Source organism: Doryrhamphus excisus, chromosome 20 (genome assembly GCF_030265055.1).
Source record: "Doryrhamphus excisus isolate RoL2022-K1 chromosome 20, RoL_Dexc_1.0, whole genome shotgun sequence".
Lineage (NCBI taxonomy): Eukaryota > Metazoa > Chordata > Actinopteri > Syngnathiformes > Syngnathidae > Doryrhamphus > Doryrhamphus excisus.
The window spans coordinates 16,763,953-16,783,172 of NC_080485.1; the positions used below are offsets into that span (position 1 = coordinate 16,763,953).

Here is a 19,220-nt window from a genome sequence, read left to right on the forward strand (position 1 = left end):
AGTACCCCAGGGGTCAATACCGGGACCCAAATTGTTCACCTCGTACATCATCAATACAGAATATGGCCACGTGCACGGCATGCAGCACCTCGCCGTGTTTGTCCCGTTGAACAACGGCATGAACGGAGCGAGCTCTTTTATCAGACATACGGTCACATTACCTGGGTGGGTGGAGGCGGGGCCCCTAGCATACGCACAGTGCAGACCAAACGATGTTTAATTGCCCATAGTGGCAAAGGAACGTTTTCGTGCGGCCCGCTCCCAAGTCATCCACGTCCAGGTGTCGGTCCACGCGGCCCCGCTTGGAGCCCCCGGCCATGAGGGCCAAAGACAAAGCGTCCTAAAAGTGTACGTGGGTCTGTTCCACAGTAAAATCCAGTCCGGCACCAAGCTGGTGCTGGCCATCCCAACCGAGGCCTGCGAGGGCAAGGACAACTTTGTGCGCTACCTGGAGCACGTCCAGGCGGTGATCACCGTCAACGCCAGCCGCCGCGGCGACCTCAACATCAACATGACCTCGCCCATGGGCACCAAGTCCATCCTTCTGAGCCGACGGCCCCGCGACAACGACTCCAAAGTGGGCTTCGACAAGTGGCCCTTCATGACCACCCACACCTGGGGCGAGGACCCGCGTGGGACCTGGGTGCTGGAGGTGGGCTTTCACGGCGACGAGCTCCAGCGGGGCGTCCTCAAGGAGTGGACTCTCATGCTGCACGGAACACAAAGTGCGCCTTACATCGAGCAGAAGGTGCGCGACTACCAGTCCAAGCTGGCCATGTCCAAGAAGGAGGAGCTGGAGGAGGAGCTGGACGAGGCCGTGGAGAGAAGCTTGAAGAGCTTGCTGAGTCAAAACAACTGACGCCCCGCCTGCATGCCCCCAACTCGCTCTCATCTCGTCCTGACCCCATCTTTCTCTTCTGCCCCCCCCCCACTCTGCTTTTTCTACATTCAATGAATGTTCAATGTTAGCGACTCCAGTGTAACCTTCAGTAACCTTCACAGAGGAACATCATCATTTTTACACTTGAACAGAACTGTACATAACGCTCCGGCTTGATCGCCCCGCCCCGCCCCGCCCCGCCTCCCTCTCTCTCTCTGTTGTACAGTTTGTGACTGTGAAGGATTCCGTGTCCTGCCAACGGAGCGCTGATACTTTTACTTCTGTTGATATTTTTGTGACATGCTCCGTTCGTACGAACACGGAGAGGAACGTGTCCTTCATCTGCAGCCTGTGCTTGGCCTCCTTCCATGTGCTCTCATAATAAACATATTTAGCTGTTTATTAAAGCGCTCCAGTCATTTGGAAGCACGGCTGCTGTTACGGGGGGCTCGGGTTCAGATATCAAAGTACAGCTGCTGGGACCGGTTGGACCGGTTGGACCAGTTGGATCAGACACGGGGCCTCGCCGCTGACCCACGTAGGGGAGAGGTACCACCCCCGCGAGGGTGGGGCATGGCGGCGTTGGCACTTCCTAATTGGAGGCTTCTTCCTTCTGCCAGGTTATGGACCGAAGTCCAGCGCTGAGCTTTGCGACTCTTCCAGACTCTCAGCGAGTCCAAGTGGTCTCTTCTTGGACTCGCCAACCAACTGGTAGGTTTCACTGGCCAATACATCCTACAGCCTGGAGATGCCATTTTTAAATAATGCTGTGAATAATAATGCATTAAGGATGCTAACTGGTTTATTTATGGAGATGGTTGCGTGTTGCCTTCAACTTTATTCCTACCTGAAGGACATCGACAGAAAGGATCCGACACCTTATATCTCCTACTAGCAAACACTTCCTCACCCCCCCCCCCCCCCCCACACACACACACCGCTGCAAGGTGCATTCACGGACACTCCAAACTATGAACGTCAACACAACAAAAGAGTTGAATTTATTTATTTGGAATGGGGGGGGGGGGGGGGCGGAGTACCCAGAGAAAAGCCACGCACGAGTGCACCCCACACCCCACACAGAGATGCCCAATGGAGATTAGAAAGCGCTGCCCCCCCCCCCCCCCCCCCCCCCATTTCAGCATTTCAGCTGTTGTAGCTTTTGTTGACTCTCAAAAGCCCCCAAGTGGTGGCCAACATGAGTAGCCATTACAGTCCTAGCATTAGCTTTATTTTTACAGGGCTAGCATGAGCGCTCTTGGAAAATGTCAACGTTTGCTCCAAGTGATGGTAGATCTAGAATGATCTAGAATGATCTAGAATGATCTATGATGCTATTTCATTCATACAGCATGGACATCAAATCAACATATTTTGCTAGTTGAAAAACTGAATGTCGCGGGGGGGGGGGGGGGGGGGGTGGGGGGGGGGGGGGGGGGTAGTGGTTCTTTAAAAGTTGGACCCCCATGGAAAGACTTCATCATCTTTGTAGTACAGGTGGATGAGCTATTGTACCAAAATATATTTGTATGTGTCCAAAAGGTTAGTTTGGTCTAACCAATAGGAAGGCAGGCAACAAATCACATGACACAAATAAATGCATGACCAGCGTCACTGATGATCACTGAAAGCTAACAACGGTTAGCTAACGATGGTTAGCTAACAATTACAAGCACTTGGCTCAGGAGTGAACACTAGCTTTCACCCCCCCCCCATAGTTAACATCATGAAGAGCAACACTGCATCATCACCAATCCTACCTTGTGGCGTCTGGAGCCCCCCCCGAGGCTGGACACGTGCTCCCCCACGTGGGAAGCAGGATCACGGCATGGGCTACCAGGCCGAGCTAGCTCTTTTTAGCAGTGGTGCATTCAGGTGCATCACGTCCCTCCTCGGCCCAAGGTGCTGCTGCCTTCATGGACACCCATAACAGATGTTGTACTTCTCACAGACATGAGGAATAGACAAATACACAAATAGACAAATACACAAATAGACCAATAAACAAATATACACTGTATACACAGGCCAGTAAAAGCTTATGGTGTTTATTTAGGTTCCAGACCAACCATGCTAAGTGAAGGTGGATCCTACATGAATATATTATTTATTATATCAATATTTTTGTGATGTATGAGGGACAAAATTGAAATTGTTCCACGTCCTTTTGACTGGGAAGTTTCACATTTGAAAGAATTCCCGAACCCCTGTGACGAGCCGGACCAAGGAGTACCAAAGGGTCTGCAGACACCAAGGCGTGGTTTAGGTGGTCTTTATTGAAAAGGTCAAAGCAAATGAGTACACAGCAAGATGCGCCGGGGGCAGGAAGTGCGTCCAATTGAACAAATTGCTCAAGGGGTTGGAAGACGTCGGGTGGCACAAATTTACGGTCTTCTGGTTTCTCGTGTTTTCTATTGAAGGGGGCACAGAGGTTTTGGGGCTTATGGTGGGTCCCAAGTTTTCAGACAGTAAAGGACTGAAGCACGAGCGGGGCTCTCGGGTGGGACCAATGGGATCACGCCGTGAAGGAGCCAAGCCAGGAATGTGGGATTGGTTCTTCAGCTTTGCTTTCCACTGAGGATCTAATGTTTCTTCTTGCTGGACTTCTCGATGGTGGTCTCCACCACCATGGAGGTCTCCTCATAACCCTTGAGCTTGCGGCCATCGGAGAACTTCTCCACAGACTCGACCACCACCTTCTCATAGCTCATTGCATCCGGGTGAAGCTGCTGGTGCTGGTGCTGGAGCTGGAGCTGGAGCTGGTGCTCGGGGCCCGGGGTGTTGATTTTGGGGTGGTCCCGCCCGGTCCATCGTCCTCCTTCTTCTTCTTGGGATCAGTAGGAGTTTGCTCTCCAGCTGGATCTTTGGGGCCTGGAGTCGGCTGACCCGGGTCCAGATCTTTAGGTTGAGGCTCAGGCTCTTCATTTTTTCTTAGCCTTGCCTTTGCCGCCGTCGTCCTTCCCTCTTCCTCCCTTGCTGTCCTCCCTCCGACCCCCAGCGTGGAAAGGAAGGGCGGAGTCAGAGGTTTGGGCTGAGGAGGTTGAGGAGACAGTGCGCTCCGCCCCAGAGGTTGGTCTTTGATGGTGACAACGATGTGTCCGGCGGATGGCGTGGAGGTGTAGAAGCAAGGGTCCAGGTAATTTCCTTCGCCGCTCACAAGGACGTAACGGCCCTTGGTGTAGAAGTCGGCGATGGGTTCCGGCTTTTTATACTTCCTCATCCGATCTCTGACGATGCTACACAGCGTGTCGAATGCCTTGCTGATCTGCGCTCCGTCCGGGACGTCCTGTGGAGACAGGTCGGACAACACGGGCCTCTCCTCGGACCTCCTCACGCTCTCCTCCTGGCCTTCGACCGCGGGCGTCCCCTTCGTGTCTTCGTCCGGATTCTCCCCAGAAGCGCCTCGATCCTCTTGACCGTTGTCCATCACGTCCCTGGGGGTGAGCTCCTTCTTCTTCTGGACTTTCTTGGCCATGATCTTCTGGCGGGGCTTTATGCTGGTGATGTCTTGGATAGCCAGAGTGATATCTAAGGAGACATGATGCAGCTTGTGGTGACCTGGGAATACTGGGAATACCGCCGCTGACGTCCAGGACTTACCTCTCCCCCGGGGGGCGGAGGGGGTGTGAGTGTAGTGGCAGCTGGTGGTGAACAGGGTGATGGGGCTGCCGATTATGGCCGAATTCAACCTGTCAATGAAGAAGACATTCCTCGTCATGGGGTTCCTCGTTATGACCTGATAACCCTCATTGGGGTTAGCATCTACCTGTTGTCCTCGTTCTCGATGATCCTCTTGTACCTCTCCAGCTCGTTCTCCAGGGACGTCTGGTACATGGCCAAGTGGCGACATTCGCTGGTGAACCTCTCCAGCGACCTCTCGGCTTCCTCGATCTCCTTGCGTAGAGATTCGATTTGCTCGTTGTACAGCTGGATCTCGTCGTCGAAACTCTCCTGGGTGCTCCTGATGGCTTGCTCCAACATGGATGCCTGAGAGCGACACAGACGCCTTTTTAATCAAGACGCTCTGATTGAATTATTTGGGAGTGTTAGAAATGCCCGCGAGGATGTTTAACACGGTCATCAGGACAGCACATTAGCATTGTGTTGCTAATTCATGGGGGGGGGGAAGGGCTCATAAAAGTCATGTGGTGAGATTATTGTCAAGGTATGAGCCTTTAGTTATGTACAATGTGGTGACGTCATATGCACTCTGCAACCTCTGGCTTTGCCTGACATCTAGTGGTGGGTGTGCGTCATTGCCACCTTATGGATGCTGCAGGGTGGACAATATTTCATAGCCAGTATTTGGCATCATTTCATCCACAAAGGGGAAGAAATACGTACTAACATATTGTACTACATATTGTACTAAAATGCTTGGATAAGCACAATAATATTCATAATTATGCTAATACAAACGTTGAACAATAGCATAAATTTCATTTTGTGGATTCATTTCGTTTGCTAGCTGGTCTTGTTTCAATTATTTTTAATACTTATCCAAATTTCACAATATGATTTTTGGCTTTTGCTGCCATCTAGTGGTATGTCCTTGCCTTGCTACATTAGATATACGACCAGGTGGACCTAAATCATTTTCATCAATACAAAATTCCAATGAATATAGCAACATTAGAATCCAATTAACTATTAAATCAGGTTTAGATATTACATTTAACTTTTAAATCACATTTAGATATTAATTTTTTTTTTACACTTATTCTAGGTTTTATTTATCGATCCATTCTTTTTCTGTACAAAGGGTTGTGGGTGTGCTGGAGCCTAATAATAATCATAATAATAAAAAACAGTAACGATATATACCCTCTGGGGTCCCCAAGGACTTCTTTGCCTGTTTTTGCTCATAACTTTGCATTTGTTTTCAAATAATAATAGTATTTTAATATTAGTATTCCATAATAATACTAATAATAGGGAGGATGGTTAAAAAGATGAATGGCGGACCAGTTCCTTCCCACCATCCACGCTGAAGGAACTGACCCAGTTGAAATCTAAAATGAACGGACTTGAAGGATGAGGCTAGGTAGGCAAGGAAAGGAAAAGCAGGTTTCCACGGTGACACGCCCACCTCGGCCTGGAGACGTTGTTTCTGCGCCTGCAGCTGACAGAGGGCGCTCTTGTACTCCTCCAGCTGACTCAGCAGGCCGGGCATCCTGCTCTGGGCCAGCAGCTTCTCCTGCTCCTTCGCAGGGACGAAACACAGCAGCGTTAGCATCGACGCCGTTTGTCGGGGAAAATAAGCACACGGCCGTCACGGTGACGTGTCCTGACCAGGCAACGTTCAGGGTTTAGTGCACACATTTCATTTAGCCAGTCTGTATTCATGCGCTCTGCGGCAACTGAGAGGCCGATGACCTCATCAACGCTTGACATGGAGGCCCTGAGGGCACGCGCACGTGCACGCACACGTGCACACGCACACTATGCTTTTTTTAGCCAGCTCACCTCAGAGATGCCCACTGACACGGTGGGAACCAGCGGGAGCGTCTGGTTGATTTGTTGCAAGATGTTGAGGTAGGTCTGGATCTCTGCAAGGTTCTGTTCAACAACACCAGGGACATTTTACAACATTGGAAAATGATTGATGATTTATGTTACCTTTAAATAATATCTGTTTGGCTCTTTATCAGGTCACCATAAAGGAAAGGTGGCTGTTGGCAGTGGAGATGTTTTTGTGTTGCTTTGTCCTGCCCATGCATGCCGTCACAGTATTACAGTATCACAGTATCACAGTACTACAGTATCACAGTACTACAGTATCACGGTATTACAGTATCACGGTATTACAGTATCACGGTATTACAGTATCACGGTATTACAGTATCACGGTATTACAGTATCACGGTATTACAGTATCACGGCATTACAGTATCACGGTATTACAGTATCACGGTATTACAGTATCACGGTATCACATCTCAAGCCACATGATGATGACATGCGGCCAGGAAGCCAAGACGCGTGCCCGATAAGCACCACTGACCTTCTTGTGTCGATCTCTGGTGGAGGTGATGTCATCCTGCAGGAACTGCGACTGGATCTGAAACTCCAGATTTTTCAGCAGGGCGCTGTCAGCTTCCTGCAGGAAGGGAAGGGAAGGGAAGGGAAGGCAACGGAAGGGAAGGGAAGGGAAAAGAAGGGAAGGGAAAGGAAAGGTCATCTCGCATCGCCTCAAGCACCTGGTCAGCCTCCCACCCAAACGGTTCGTTTAATTGACCCCACCCATCAGGCACACCCACTCCGCTGTGATTGGTCACACTCCCAAGCGTTCCCAAGGACACAAAGCACTGCGTTTACCAAGAGCAGGCAACATGCGGTTCGTATAAGAAAGTCCAGATCGCATTGATGTCACAAAAGTCAGTGTTGGAAAAAACTCTCTGAATCCGAGCGTCCGGAGAATTCCTAAACTTCTTTCAGGGCTCACGTCCAAACACAAACCTCATTAGTTCCCAAATACTCCAAGTATGACATGTTAGCATCCATGTAGCTGCTACTACATGCTAACAGCAGGGATAGGACGTTTTGGAGCTCTTTGACTAGCCGCCTTTCTGGGCCCAATGGGCGTGGCCCAGGACGTGCATCAACCTTTTTACCTGTTTTTATATCTTTACAATACACAGGAGACAGAAGGACGTGTGTTCACGTGTCTTTTCGCTGTGGGTGTGTCCGACGGCTGCGAAGAAGGCGTGATGTCACTACCTTGTTGAGTTGCTCCAGCGTGCTCCTCAGCTCCTCCTGGTAATCACATTCATTTCTGTATCTGGAAAAGAATGATGACATTTCACTACACAGTCAGAAGAAACATGGCTGCCATTTTTCACCCTCATAGAAATGAAGAGAAAGGATGGAGAATGATTTGCACTGAAAGCACGTCATGAGGTCCAGATCATCATCAGCCTGAAGTGTCTCCTCCAGACGTCGTCCAGCTGTAGAAGTGTGTTGCAAATTACCTGGAGAAATAAAAATGGATTCCCGACGACCGACAGAATCTTTCATGAAAAGCAGAACACGTGCACGCTAATAGTGCACAGGCGGCTCGTGGTAAGGAGTGCACGTGAGCGAGGCTTGAAAGCGCTCGTATTGGTGTTCTTCACTCGCTGGTGGCTTTCATGCCGCCGTTTGTCTCGTGGAAGGAAATGGAAGCTTTCATGGCGGCGCCGTGCTCCGTGACAGACGGCAGAACAAGAGCGCTACGCTCGTCCAAGCTGTGGTAGATGTTTGTTAGGTTACTTCTTGGTGGAGGCTCAGCCTTCTGCTCCTACACAACGTACCACCACATGGTGGCGCTGTTATTAAAGTTGTAAATACCATGGACTGGAAATTTCTCACACAAAACCAACCCTGCAACTTGGTGCCGTTTGCCCAAATACCACCAAATGTTCAGGGGACTAACAACCACCGAGTCTTTGCAGGGGCACGAGTGAGACCATAGACCAGGGATTAGTCTGGTTGTAGTTCTTGAATTGGAAATGCCATATCTGTACTATACTTCAAATCCTATGTGGTGGTTTATAAAGGCAAAAATAGTACAAACCCACAGTTACTATCCAAATACTTCCATTTGTACTTTATATTCTGTACTGGTAAGATATGTTGTAGCATAGTGACAGGTCAGGGTTTTTATGAGCCTCCAACCTTGCTTTGTCTACCTCACACTTTTTTCTGGGGGAACGCCAACCCTGAGGTGCTACTGTATGATGACCAAGACTCTGGTCCATTCTGGTCTCACGTTAGCAAAGACGCTTCCTTGTCCAGTATACGTGCTGTCCTTTCATGTCTTTTTCCATCCTTTGTCATGAAATGACAACATAAAACCCTAAAGTTTGTTAGGTAGAGCGCATTGAGCTGGTGTGAGAAATTTCAAGTCAGTGTGACTTATGGGCTGAAATGTTGGGGTTTAGTAACAACATGATTTGCTATGATTTCCTATCTGCAGAAGGAAGTAGGTGTCAGATGATGACATTGGTTACCGTTGTCCTTATTTACAAATGGAAACCCAAAGCCTGCTGCTAGATCATTAGGAACACCATCTTCCCATCACAGTTCCACGTATCTTTTATGTCCTCATTTCACCCGGTTTTACTGTGAAAGGGTCGAGAGGTGGGCTTACTTGCTGGTGAAGTCGTCCAGCATGCGGCAGGCGTCCCTCAGCTCCCTCTCCAGCTTGCCGTGTTCGGAGGTCAGCTCGCGGATGCGCTGCCTGTTGACTTCAATCTGCTCCCTGAAGGTCTCCTCCAGGCCGCTGGCCTCCTCCATCCTCTGCAGCGTCTCCAGCTGCTTGCGGAAGACGGCGTTGCGTTGCTCCAGCACTCGTGCGCGGTTGATGTAGCGGGCGAAGCGGCTGTTGAGCTCCTGGAGGTTCTCCCAGCCTTGGATGGCGGAGATGCCCGCCGAGTCCTCCTCGGGTTCCTCGTGGAAGACATCGGCGCGCTCGTACTTTTCCTTGCGCACCTCCTTGCGCAGGTAGCTTGTCTTGAACATGCTGCTTTGGGTCGGTGGTATCGCCTTCAGCTCCTTTATTGTGTGAAAACTCGGGTGCTCACCCTGGGCTGTCTCATGCTAGACTAAACGCCGCTCAGCGCGGCTCGCCGGCGAAATAGCTCCCGAAAGCCGCCCCCGAGGCTGTGCTCGCAACTTGTTGTGAGCCTGGGACCTTCCAGAGTGGATTGTTGTCTTTTGTTGCACACATTAGAAAAGCCCCGCTGGTGATGACAAAGCACAACCGCTAACAAACACAACGAAAGCGCTGGGCGACGCCACAATGGCTGTGCCTCTCAGTCAGAGGCTTTCTAGATGCACCAGTGATGAGGCAGGTTGGACGGGGCTTTGTGTGGAAGGACGCGGGGTAAAGTCTCGGCAGTATCAGGGATAATAAGAAAGAACGGAAGGACGTTGACTCCCTTCGGAAGATTCCGGGTGGAATGATTGATGCCAACAGTTGACTGGCATCAACGGACCAGGAGTTCTAGAATCCAAGTCATCTCCATCCAGGCGTGTCCTTTGTTGTGTATGTGTTCCACGGACATGACATGTGTGGATGAAGACCGCTGCCACGGCGCTGGGTGGAAATTGCCTCAGCAAGTATAAAGCAATTCTATCGGGGCCACAGAGAAAGGAAACGTTTCTACCGCATTTCCCCTCCCCGCCACAATAAAGGTGCCAAATGAGGGTTACAGTCGGATGTGTTTAGTGAAGAAAGCAGAAAGTATCATGGCCACGCTGAAAAGAAACACGTGTCCCTCCCTTATTTCCTCGTCCCTCCTCTGCCGTGGGGGACAGTAATTATAGTCATTCTCGGTGAATGAATGGTGCGTGTGGAAGATGACCAAAGCCTTCGTCCATGCTGGGCTTGAGAGCTTGCTGGAAATAGACATCACAATAAGGTTTTTCTCTGATCCTTCATGGGTGGAGGTTCTTCATATCAGCGTCCTTTCAGGCTAATGGAAATGTATGTACATTCATCAATCAATGGAGATGTTTGCTTTGGTGGCAGAGGAACTATACTTGGACCGTTGGAAGGGAGAGGTTTTAAGGAAGTAAATGTTTGTGATGGATGGGTGGCTGGATGAGTGGATGAGTGGATGGAAGGATGGAGTTGAAATATTGTTATATAAAATGTTATTTCTGACATTTTTGTGAAAATGTGATTGGGGGAAAAGTTAGAATATTACAGGAAAGTAGTCACAATATTATATTACATATGAGATGATAATCCTAACGTTACCAAAAAGTCTAAGAAGAATTTTTAAAGAAGAAAGTTGAAATATTGGGACAAACATCAGAAGAAAAGCAAAGCGTCAAGTTGATATTAATCTTTTTCAGATGCAGTTTTTTTTCAGTATAAATAACATCTTAGCATAGCTACATGTGTTCCTGGCTGGAGGAAAAAGTATGGACACCCCTGCCTGCTGTATGCGGTAAATCTATATTTCATGGTGCTGTGTAGCATCCAACATGCCGCCAATAAAGCCTTTGCAGTGCGGTGGTACAGTGTATTATTATGATGATTATGATGATTTGTGTGGTGCGTGTCCTCCATCACACACCAGAGAGCGTCTGACCGAGTGCGCCAATATTTCTCACTTATGATTGGCTGTAAAAGTGGAGTGCGGCTTCGATTAGTCAGCTTGGCCGGTTGATTGAAAGAAAAGCCTTCTGGGAAGGCCAGCGGGGTTGAACATGTAGCGCCTGGCGTTTAGCAGCTAATAATGACCAACAGGAAGCCCTGGACGTTGGTCTTTCATCGGATGATGTGATCCACGCTCACGCCATGCTGCCTTCAAGCTGCTTCAACTCACGTCCGTTTTAGCGCAGGGGTGCTCAAAGTGCGGCACAGGGGCAATTTGCGGCCCGCAGCTGTACTTGTATTGTTTCCTGAGGTACGTATATAGAGAGCAGTTACTGAGGAACTAATGAGGAACTAATGAGGAACTAATGAGGAGTGCTTTGGGTTCTGGAGAGATAGGTTGGCTCCTACTTCATTTAGTGTAGCTTAGCTTAAAGAGTTAGCAATGACAAAGTTGAAGTTTTATGTGAGTAAAGCTGCAGTTCCTCCTTGGTCATGTCTGACTTAATCGGAGGTGGAATTGTTTTCCCAATCCAGCCGCTGTTGCGTTTGGTCAAGCCCGTCTTTGCACGAGCGCTCCGCCTGGCCACGCCTCCACGCTGCCGTCGGAGCCGTGTGACAGGCGATGAGACAATGGCACGAGAGAACATCCTCCCAGGGTCATGTGACCGTACAGCCAACCATCTGGGGGGAAATGTGACACCACTGGAGGAGGGCGGCTCCCAAAAAGAAGAAGAGCGGTACAACTAGCTTTCCATCCCAATGAGGAATTGATCGGTAGAAGCCATTAGCGCTCCCGTCTGCCCCGTCCCTTCTTATCTGCTGTTCAGGATGGACGACCGCAGAGATGCCATCTTGCTGCATCCAAACAAGCCTCCTCTCCTGCGCTCCACTTGATGAGTCTCTCCTGAAAAAAGATCAACGACAGCCAATCCATGCTGCTGAAGCGCAGTGAAGCAGGATACTTCAGCGTATGATTGTGTTCCCAAACGTATTGATGGCGACGCCAGTATGAGTACCGCCATTATTTTTCCTTACCATGCGTCCCGAGTGACGACGCTGCACCGCCTGCCTGGCCCGGGAAAATATGCACATTTTAACACCGGCATTTAGAAAAGCTTCCACTGACTCACAGCGCAGACCTCCGACAGGCGCCATAGCCCCCCCCCCCCCCCCCAATACGGCCATTGACACCAAATAATAATCCTACAGTTTCTGGATCAGCCTTTGATATTCTGTAGAACCTCTTGGAATCTTGTCCTGTATTTTCTCCAAGTGCTCTGACCATTTTTTGTGGCGTTACATGCCCAAATGCTGAAAATAATCCTTGGATGCGGATGCTGCAGTTCTTCCTTATCCCATTTGCAACAACTTCTGTAAATCCATTGGGAACTTTTGCCCTGCACTTGGGGGAACTAATTAGAATAATAGTTAAAAAAAAAACAATACTACGTTATGGCTTTATTTTCTGTTATTTCCATCGAATGGGTGCTGAAGGCGTGGCAGGAGGGGGGCCAGGGTTCAGATGTCACCTATTGAAGTCCAGTGGGAGGGGCTCGGGCTTTAGCATGGGGGTTAATGGGGTGGAAAATACGTGTTGGGACATTTGGCTTTCACCTTGCTAAACATGCTTGCATCTTTGTTGGGCTGCTTCATACAATGGCACGCTTAATATTAATATCCTCCATCCTAGTCCACCCCCCCCCCAAACCCCCACATACACACCATGGTGCAGAGGCTTGTCTTTCCATGACAGCCCGTCTGGCTCGTCCGCCTTCCTGGCCTGCCTGGCTTCACTTAGCAGGTTGTCCCTGGGGGGGCTCTACCTTGTGTATTGCTGTTCCTGCAGCATCGTCCTCCCAGCCCCCCCCTTCTTTTCTTTTGTGTACAGCCTCAGGATGCTGGACTTGGGGGTGGGGCCCCCCAAGCAGGTATAAATATGTGGACCAAAAGGGGGAGAGTATTCATGGTAGTAGGGGCAGTATTCACCTGACAATGATCAACATATATATATATATATATATATATATATATATATATATATATATATATATATATATATATATATATATATATAGATAGATATAGATAGATATAGATATATGTATATATATATATATATATATATAGATATAGATAGATATAGATATATGTATATATGTATATATATGTATATATATATATATGTATGTATGTATGTATGTATGTATGTATGTATGTATGTATGTATGTATGTATGTATGTATGTATGTATGTAGGTAGGTAGGTAGGTAGGTAGGTAGGTAGGTAGGTAGGTAGGTAGGTAGGTAGGTAGGTAGGTAGGTAGGTAGGTAGGTAGGTAGGTAGGTAGGTAGGTAGGTAGGTAGGTAGGTAGGTAGGTAGGTAGGTAGGTAGGTAGGTAGGTAGGTAGGTAGGTAGGTAGGTAGGTAGGTAGGTAGGTAGGTAGGTAGGTAGGTAGGTAGGTAGGTAGGTAGGTAGGTAGGTAGGTAGGTAGGTAGGTAGGTAGGTAGGTAGGTAGGTAGGTAGGTAGGTAGGTAGGTAGGTAGGTAGGTAGGTAGGTAGGTAGGTAGGTAGGTAGGTAGGTAGGTAGGTAGGTAGGTAGGTAGGTAGGTAGGTAGGTAGGTAGGTAGGTAGGTAGGTAGGTAGGTAGGTAGGTAGGTAGGTAGGTAGGTAGGTAGGTAGGTAGGTAGGTAGGTAGGTAGATAGATAGATAGATAGATAGATAGATAGATAGATAGATAGATAGATAGATAGATAGATAGATAGATAGATAGATAGATAGATAGATAGATAGATAGATAGATAGATAGATAGATATAAAGCAAGAGGCTATCCTTACGGCTAATCAACAGGTGCTTGATGCTAATGTGGCTAACATTTGGATAGCACAGTAATGAACTCACCGGGATAGATCGTCGGTACCGATACAGTAGGTGTTTCAGCTCGACGTCGTGGCTCTCTGATCAAATTCTGAAACCTTATGAGAGTTTCCAGCACAAAATTCAATAATTATGTGACTCTTAAGTTCCCTTATACTTGGAGACTTGGACGGGTCTGTACAGAGCCCGTCAGAGCTAAGCACCAGAGGAGGAGACAAAGATCCTCTCTTGGGTGAAGATGATCACGCTGCACTATTTTGTGCTTTAACAGCACTTCGCGGATATTCGGCACATTTAAAGACACAGTAACACAAGATGAAAGTAGGGATGGAATTATCCTGCTTACCCTTACTTCAACGCAGCCGTCATGGAGTTTGGCAGAGGATTAGACATGCCTAAGTCGGACTCCTTTTGGCCTTGGCAGCATGATGTGACGTTTCAGTGCTGGTTCTTTTTGGTTTGGATGGCATCAGAATGTTTGGCATGCTAATGGGATCCCATAAGAATATTTCAGAATGTGTTTATAATACATCAAGAATAAAGCACGACAAATAAAGACGAGGGTTTGGTCCTTTTGGAGAATAAAGTCCCATTTGGAGAGCCTAGATATGATGATGTTGGCCATGTGTGCATGTATGAGACCCCCCCCCCCCCATCCTCCCCCCCCCCCATGCAGGTGTGTATCATCCCACTCACACAATAAGAATGAAAGATCAATAACAAAGCTTGTTGATCTCTGAATGGTGCCTTCACTGTGCGTACATCACTACGCTGGCTGACACTGAAGGCGGGGGAGATCCAACCTCCAACATCCCCCACCCCCGCCCCTCCTCCTGCCGCCTCCTCCCCTCAGCGTCATGATCAGGGTCATGATTGGAGGGGCAGGAGAACAACTTTTGGTTGTCTGTGAGAAAGAGGCGAGCGGAGAGGGAGAGCGGAGGAACCACGGAGGCTGGTGGTGAAGATGAGAAGATGAAGGATGCTGATCAAGTCAGCCTTGTCTTCGTTCACGATCCGCTGGACCTTCTGCTTTATTCGCTGGTAGGTTCTTGCACTATCACCATCCTCGTTGCTGAGGGTTTTTATGGAAGCTTTCATTCAGGCATGGATCCATCAGTCATCATCAGTCATCCATCAGTCATCCATCCGTCAGCATTGATGGACATCCTCGCCTTCCTTCTGAAATGACTCCCATCCCATCTCCCATTCCCATCCCTCACATGTACTCAAGGAGAGTACAATGCAGTTTCTCAAATGTAAACCCGTGTATTAATGTGCCTTGCTTCGTCAAAATATCCCAAAGATGAAGAATGAAACCCTCCTTTAACGTCCCTGCTAACAGCAGCCCGGTTTACTCCTGAAAAGTACTACATATGACACATACTTGATACATATAACAAACGTATACTTGATACATATGTACTTGATACATATGACACATACTTGATACATATGCCAAGTACTTGATACATGTGACACATACTTTACTTATACTTTACATATATGCCATATACTTTTCATGTACTCATGTATGTAGGAGATGGGAAGACCTGGGTTGGTGGATGGATGGGTGGGTGGTTCGATGGATGGATGGATGGGTGGTTCGATGGATGGGTGGGTGGATGGATGGATGAATGGGTGGGTGGATGGATGGATGGATGGGTGGATGGATGGATGGGTGGATGGATGGATGGATGGATGGATGGATGGATGGATGGGTGGGTGGATGGATGGATGGATGGGTGGATGGATGGATGGGTGGTTCGATGGATGGATGGGTGGGTGGGTGGATGGGTGTACGTATGGATGGATGGACGGATGGATGGATGGGTGGATGGGTGAACGTATGGATGGATGGATGGATGGATGGATGGATGGATGGATGGACGTATGGACGTATGGATGGATGGATGGGTGTGTTATTGGGTGGACGGATGGATGGATGATGGATGGATGGATGGGTGGGTGGGTGGGTGGATGGATGAATGGATGGGTGGTTGGATGGATGGATGAGTGGCTGGGTGGGTCTTAAAATTGGAATTTTAATTCATGGCTGATTGTACCACTCAAAGAGTGGGGCGGGTCCCCCTGGGGTGCCATGAAGTGTAGGGGGGTGGTGAAAGGCAGGGGGCCCTTCAAGAAGAGTGCAGACCAGCATGCGTGCATGCATTGGTCCTACTCAGCATGCAGGCTGGACTGAGCTGCATTTCCTTGCATTTCGCTGGTTTCAGCTTCCAGTCCAGCCTGGACCGTACAGATCTATAAATAGATATTAGCACTCTCTCAAAACTCGGGGAGGTTGCATTTCTGTCCCCCCCCGTGGGGGCATGATGGAAGACATTTGGGAGCCCCTGCTGCACAGGAGCGTGACTCGGGTATGACTGAGCAGCCGTTCGCAGTAAGTCATGCTTGGTGATGGTTTGAACCCCACATTTGCGTTGAAGAGCACGGTTGGGTCTTGGGAGGTGTAGTCTGAACTGAACTGACCCTCATGAGGTCGTAGGTCAAATCTTCTTCCCATGATCACCAAGCTCTCCCTCTCTCTGGCGTTATGGTCTGTGCACCCCATCAATGGAGGCTCCACAAATAAAAGGCCTGTGAGCCGAGTCGACAGCAACGACTTGTCAGGAAGAGACAAGGTCAGCATAAATAGCGTAAAGAGCGTTTATCGCTACACCGACCTCACCCACATCACCCGGCAGGACAGACGGCGTGTGATTTGTTTGTGAATCCTCATCTAGCCTGAATAATGCATGCGTCCTTCTCTTCCAGGTGAAGGTGAAGCTCCAGGAATGATTTCCCAAACGGTGTCTCGCCGTTTCCAGCTCATTTCCATCTGACGCGTGAAAGGAAAAGGACATGAGCGAGTCAAACATCAGCCACCTGCTGGCTCCGCCCTCCTCCAGCAAGGCGGATCAATACGTAGACCACTACGTAGATCACTACGTAGACCAGTACGATCTGGACTACGGCATCCCCCCCGATGAGATCCCGGACACCACGCAGGGTCAGGCCTTCTTCGTGGCCACCATCGTCATCGGCGTGGTCTTGGTCTGCATCATACTGGTCTGCGGCGTGGGAAACCTCATCTTCATCGCCACGCTGACACGCTACAAGAAACTACGCAACCTCACCAACCTGCTCATCGCCAACCTGGCCATCTCGGACTTCCTGGTGGCGGTGGTGTGCTGTCCCTTCCTGGTGGACTACTACGTGGTCAAGCAGCTGTCGTGGGACCACGGCCTGGTGCTGTGCGCGTCCGTCAACTATCTGCGCACCGCGTCGCTCTACGTGTCTACCAACGCCCTGCTGGCCATTGCGGTGGACAGGTGAGTCCCAACGATCCCAGTCCGCAGAGGAAGACCTGCCCCCAACCACATGCCCCCAGAGGTCTAATGTACCACGTTTTGTTGTAAAAGTCCTCCAAATATCTTCTACCTTTGAATAACCAGGACCCCCCCCCCCCCCCCCAATCGGAACACAATTCAGATTTGGCAGATAGTCGGTTTCTGTTGACATGGTCCTCATGTGTCTTTGCTATGTGGATACAAGCGTGACAGATGAACCACTCGGATAACGTTATGAATAATCGTTGTACATAGTATTATGATTAAAAGTTGAATAATACAAATGGTGGTGGCTGAAACCCCCAGGCGACAGGTTTAATGAGTTTTTGGCCAATCATTGATCAATTCCTCCAAGGCCGATCACTGTAAGCCTGCTCGTGTTTTCATGTCTAGCTTCCCGTGCGCTAATTGAATCATTACAAGGCTCGTCTCGGCCAAACGTAGATACAAAGCATCCCCGAACACCTGCTATCCCTTTAAAACATCATCAATCATTCTGCTGCAATGCATTATGGGAAGGAGATGAACCTGCCTCTGTCGTCTCAGGTACATGGCCATCGTCCATCCCATGAAGCCCCGCATGAAGTATGAAACAGCCTACTGCCTGATAACCGGAGTCTGGATTATTCCCGTCCTCATCTCCATTCCGTCAGCCTACTTTGCCTCTGAGACCACGTACCCCCACGGCGGGACCACCGCCAGCCCAAGCGCTCACAAAGTCTTCTGTGCTCAGATCTGGCCGGTGGACCAACAGGCCTACTACCGCTCCTACTTTTTGTTCGTCTTTGCCGTGGAGTTTGTTGGACCGGTCGTCGTCATGGCAATGTGCTATACCCAAATCTCCCGCGAGCTCTGGTTCAAGAACGTTCCAGGTTTCCAGACGGATCAAATAAGGAAGCGTCTGCGCTGTCGCCGCAAAACCGTGATGGTCCTCATCGGGATCCTGATGGCCTACATCCTGTGCTGGGCGCCCTACTACGGCTTCACCATCCTGCGAGACTTCCATCCCACGCTGATCTCCCGCCAAAAGCATTCCCTGGTGGTCTTCTACGTCATTGAATGCCTCGCCATGAGCAACAGCATGATCAACACCTTCTGCTTCGTCAGCGTCAAGAACAACTCAGTGAAGTACCTGAAGAAGATCGTGCTGCTGCGCTGGAGGTCCACGTACGCCCCCAGTCGGACTGCGGACGAGCTGGATTTAAGGACGGTGTCTTTGCCGGCCACGGAGGAGATAGAATGCATCCATCTGAAGTGAACCGAGCCAATGGCGACACCGAGGCTGGGTTGCAGGGCTTTCTGGTCCTTGTTTTGAAGTGACTTGCCCTGACGGAACACCCGAAACAACCCCAGGGCGCCAGAATGCAGGTCAACCACCTCACGACTGGCAACGTCGGCCAACGATATCAAACGCTTGGCCAGGTTCCATCGTTTGTGTGAGTGGATCAATACATATTTGGATCTATTTTTCATGTTGACCAATCACATAACTGATTACTTGTACTGGTTACTGTAGTATTTGAGTCAAATGTCGAATGAGGTTGATTGGGTCAACGCAAGGTCAGCAGAATGCACCAAAACAAAATGAGGTGCAGAAATGTGGGCAGATGTTGATTGGAGTACCTCCATCTGCCGAGTGCTGGTGGTCTGCAGCACCAAGCTGGCGTTGTCACCCCCGTCACCCCCGTTACCCCCGTCACCCCCGTCAGCCTTGAATTAGCACTGCAGAGTATGACGCCCGGTTTGGGTCGTTTTTATGTGGTCGTTTGACGAGTGTATGCGCCCCAGGATGACGTCTCACATATTTCCTTGTGTTTTCGGAAGTGGACATTGCTGCCGGGTGTGCTGTCCTTCACACCTTGGTGGCCATTTCAGGGATTTTGTGCAACAGGAGTCAATATTTTCTTAACCAAATGATGAAGAAAGAGAAGGAATTCCGGCGATGGCCGTGGGTGGGGACGTCTGTCCGTAGGAGTGGGTGGCTGGGTGGCTGAGTGGTGGGACATTGCTGTGAGCGACTTCATCCA

At 49.4% G+C, this 19,220-nt stretch overlaps 3 protein-coding genes across 4 annotated transcripts in view; 2 read left to right on the forward strand and 1 right to left on the reverse strand.

Annotated features, from left to right (window-relative positions):
- LOC131108068 (neuroendocrine convertase 2-like) overlaps window positions 1-7,639 on the forward strand; it is a 26,309-nt gene extending 18,670 nt beyond the window's left edge. Inside the window, exon 12 of one of the 2 annotated variants that reach the window (XM_058058821.1) lies at window positions 7,522-7,639. In XM_058058821.1, the coding sequence (XP_057914804.1) occupies window positions 7,522-7,591 (70 nt within the window). In that variant the 3' untranslated portion in view covers window positions 7,592-7,639. Of the gene's footprint in view, window positions 1-369; window positions 1,087-7,521 lie in introns of those variants that run through there. The other variant, XM_058058820.1, reaches the window with a different exon arrangement.
- On the reverse strand, window positions 3,402-9,598 carry LOC131108067 (filensin-like). The gene is given in 11 exon segments (XM_058058819.1): window positions 3,402-3,605; window positions 3,608-3,803; window positions 3,805-3,890; window positions 3,893-4,408; window positions 4,481-4,569; window positions 4,647-4,867; window positions 5,970-6,083; window positions 6,347-6,439; window positions 6,885-6,980; window positions 7,601-7,661; window positions 9,012-9,598. Coding segments are annotated over 11 exon segments (1,986 nt in total). The 5' UTR covers window positions 9,383-9,598; the 3' UTR covers window positions 3,402-3,462.
- Window positions 9,599-16,223: 6,625 nt separating this feature from the next.
- Window positions 16,224-18,451, forward strand: LOC131108307 (prokineticin receptor 2-like). Its single transcript, XM_058059276.1, has 5 exons — window positions 16,224-16,244; window positions 16,378-16,485; window positions 16,619-16,624; window positions 16,697-17,175; window positions 17,740-18,451. Exons 1-5 carry the CDS (start codon window positions 16,224-16,226, stop codon window positions 18,449-18,451), a joined length of 1,326 nt encoding a protein of 441 aa, XP_057915259.1.
- The last annotated feature ends 769 nt before the right edge of the window (window positions 18,452-19,220 follow it).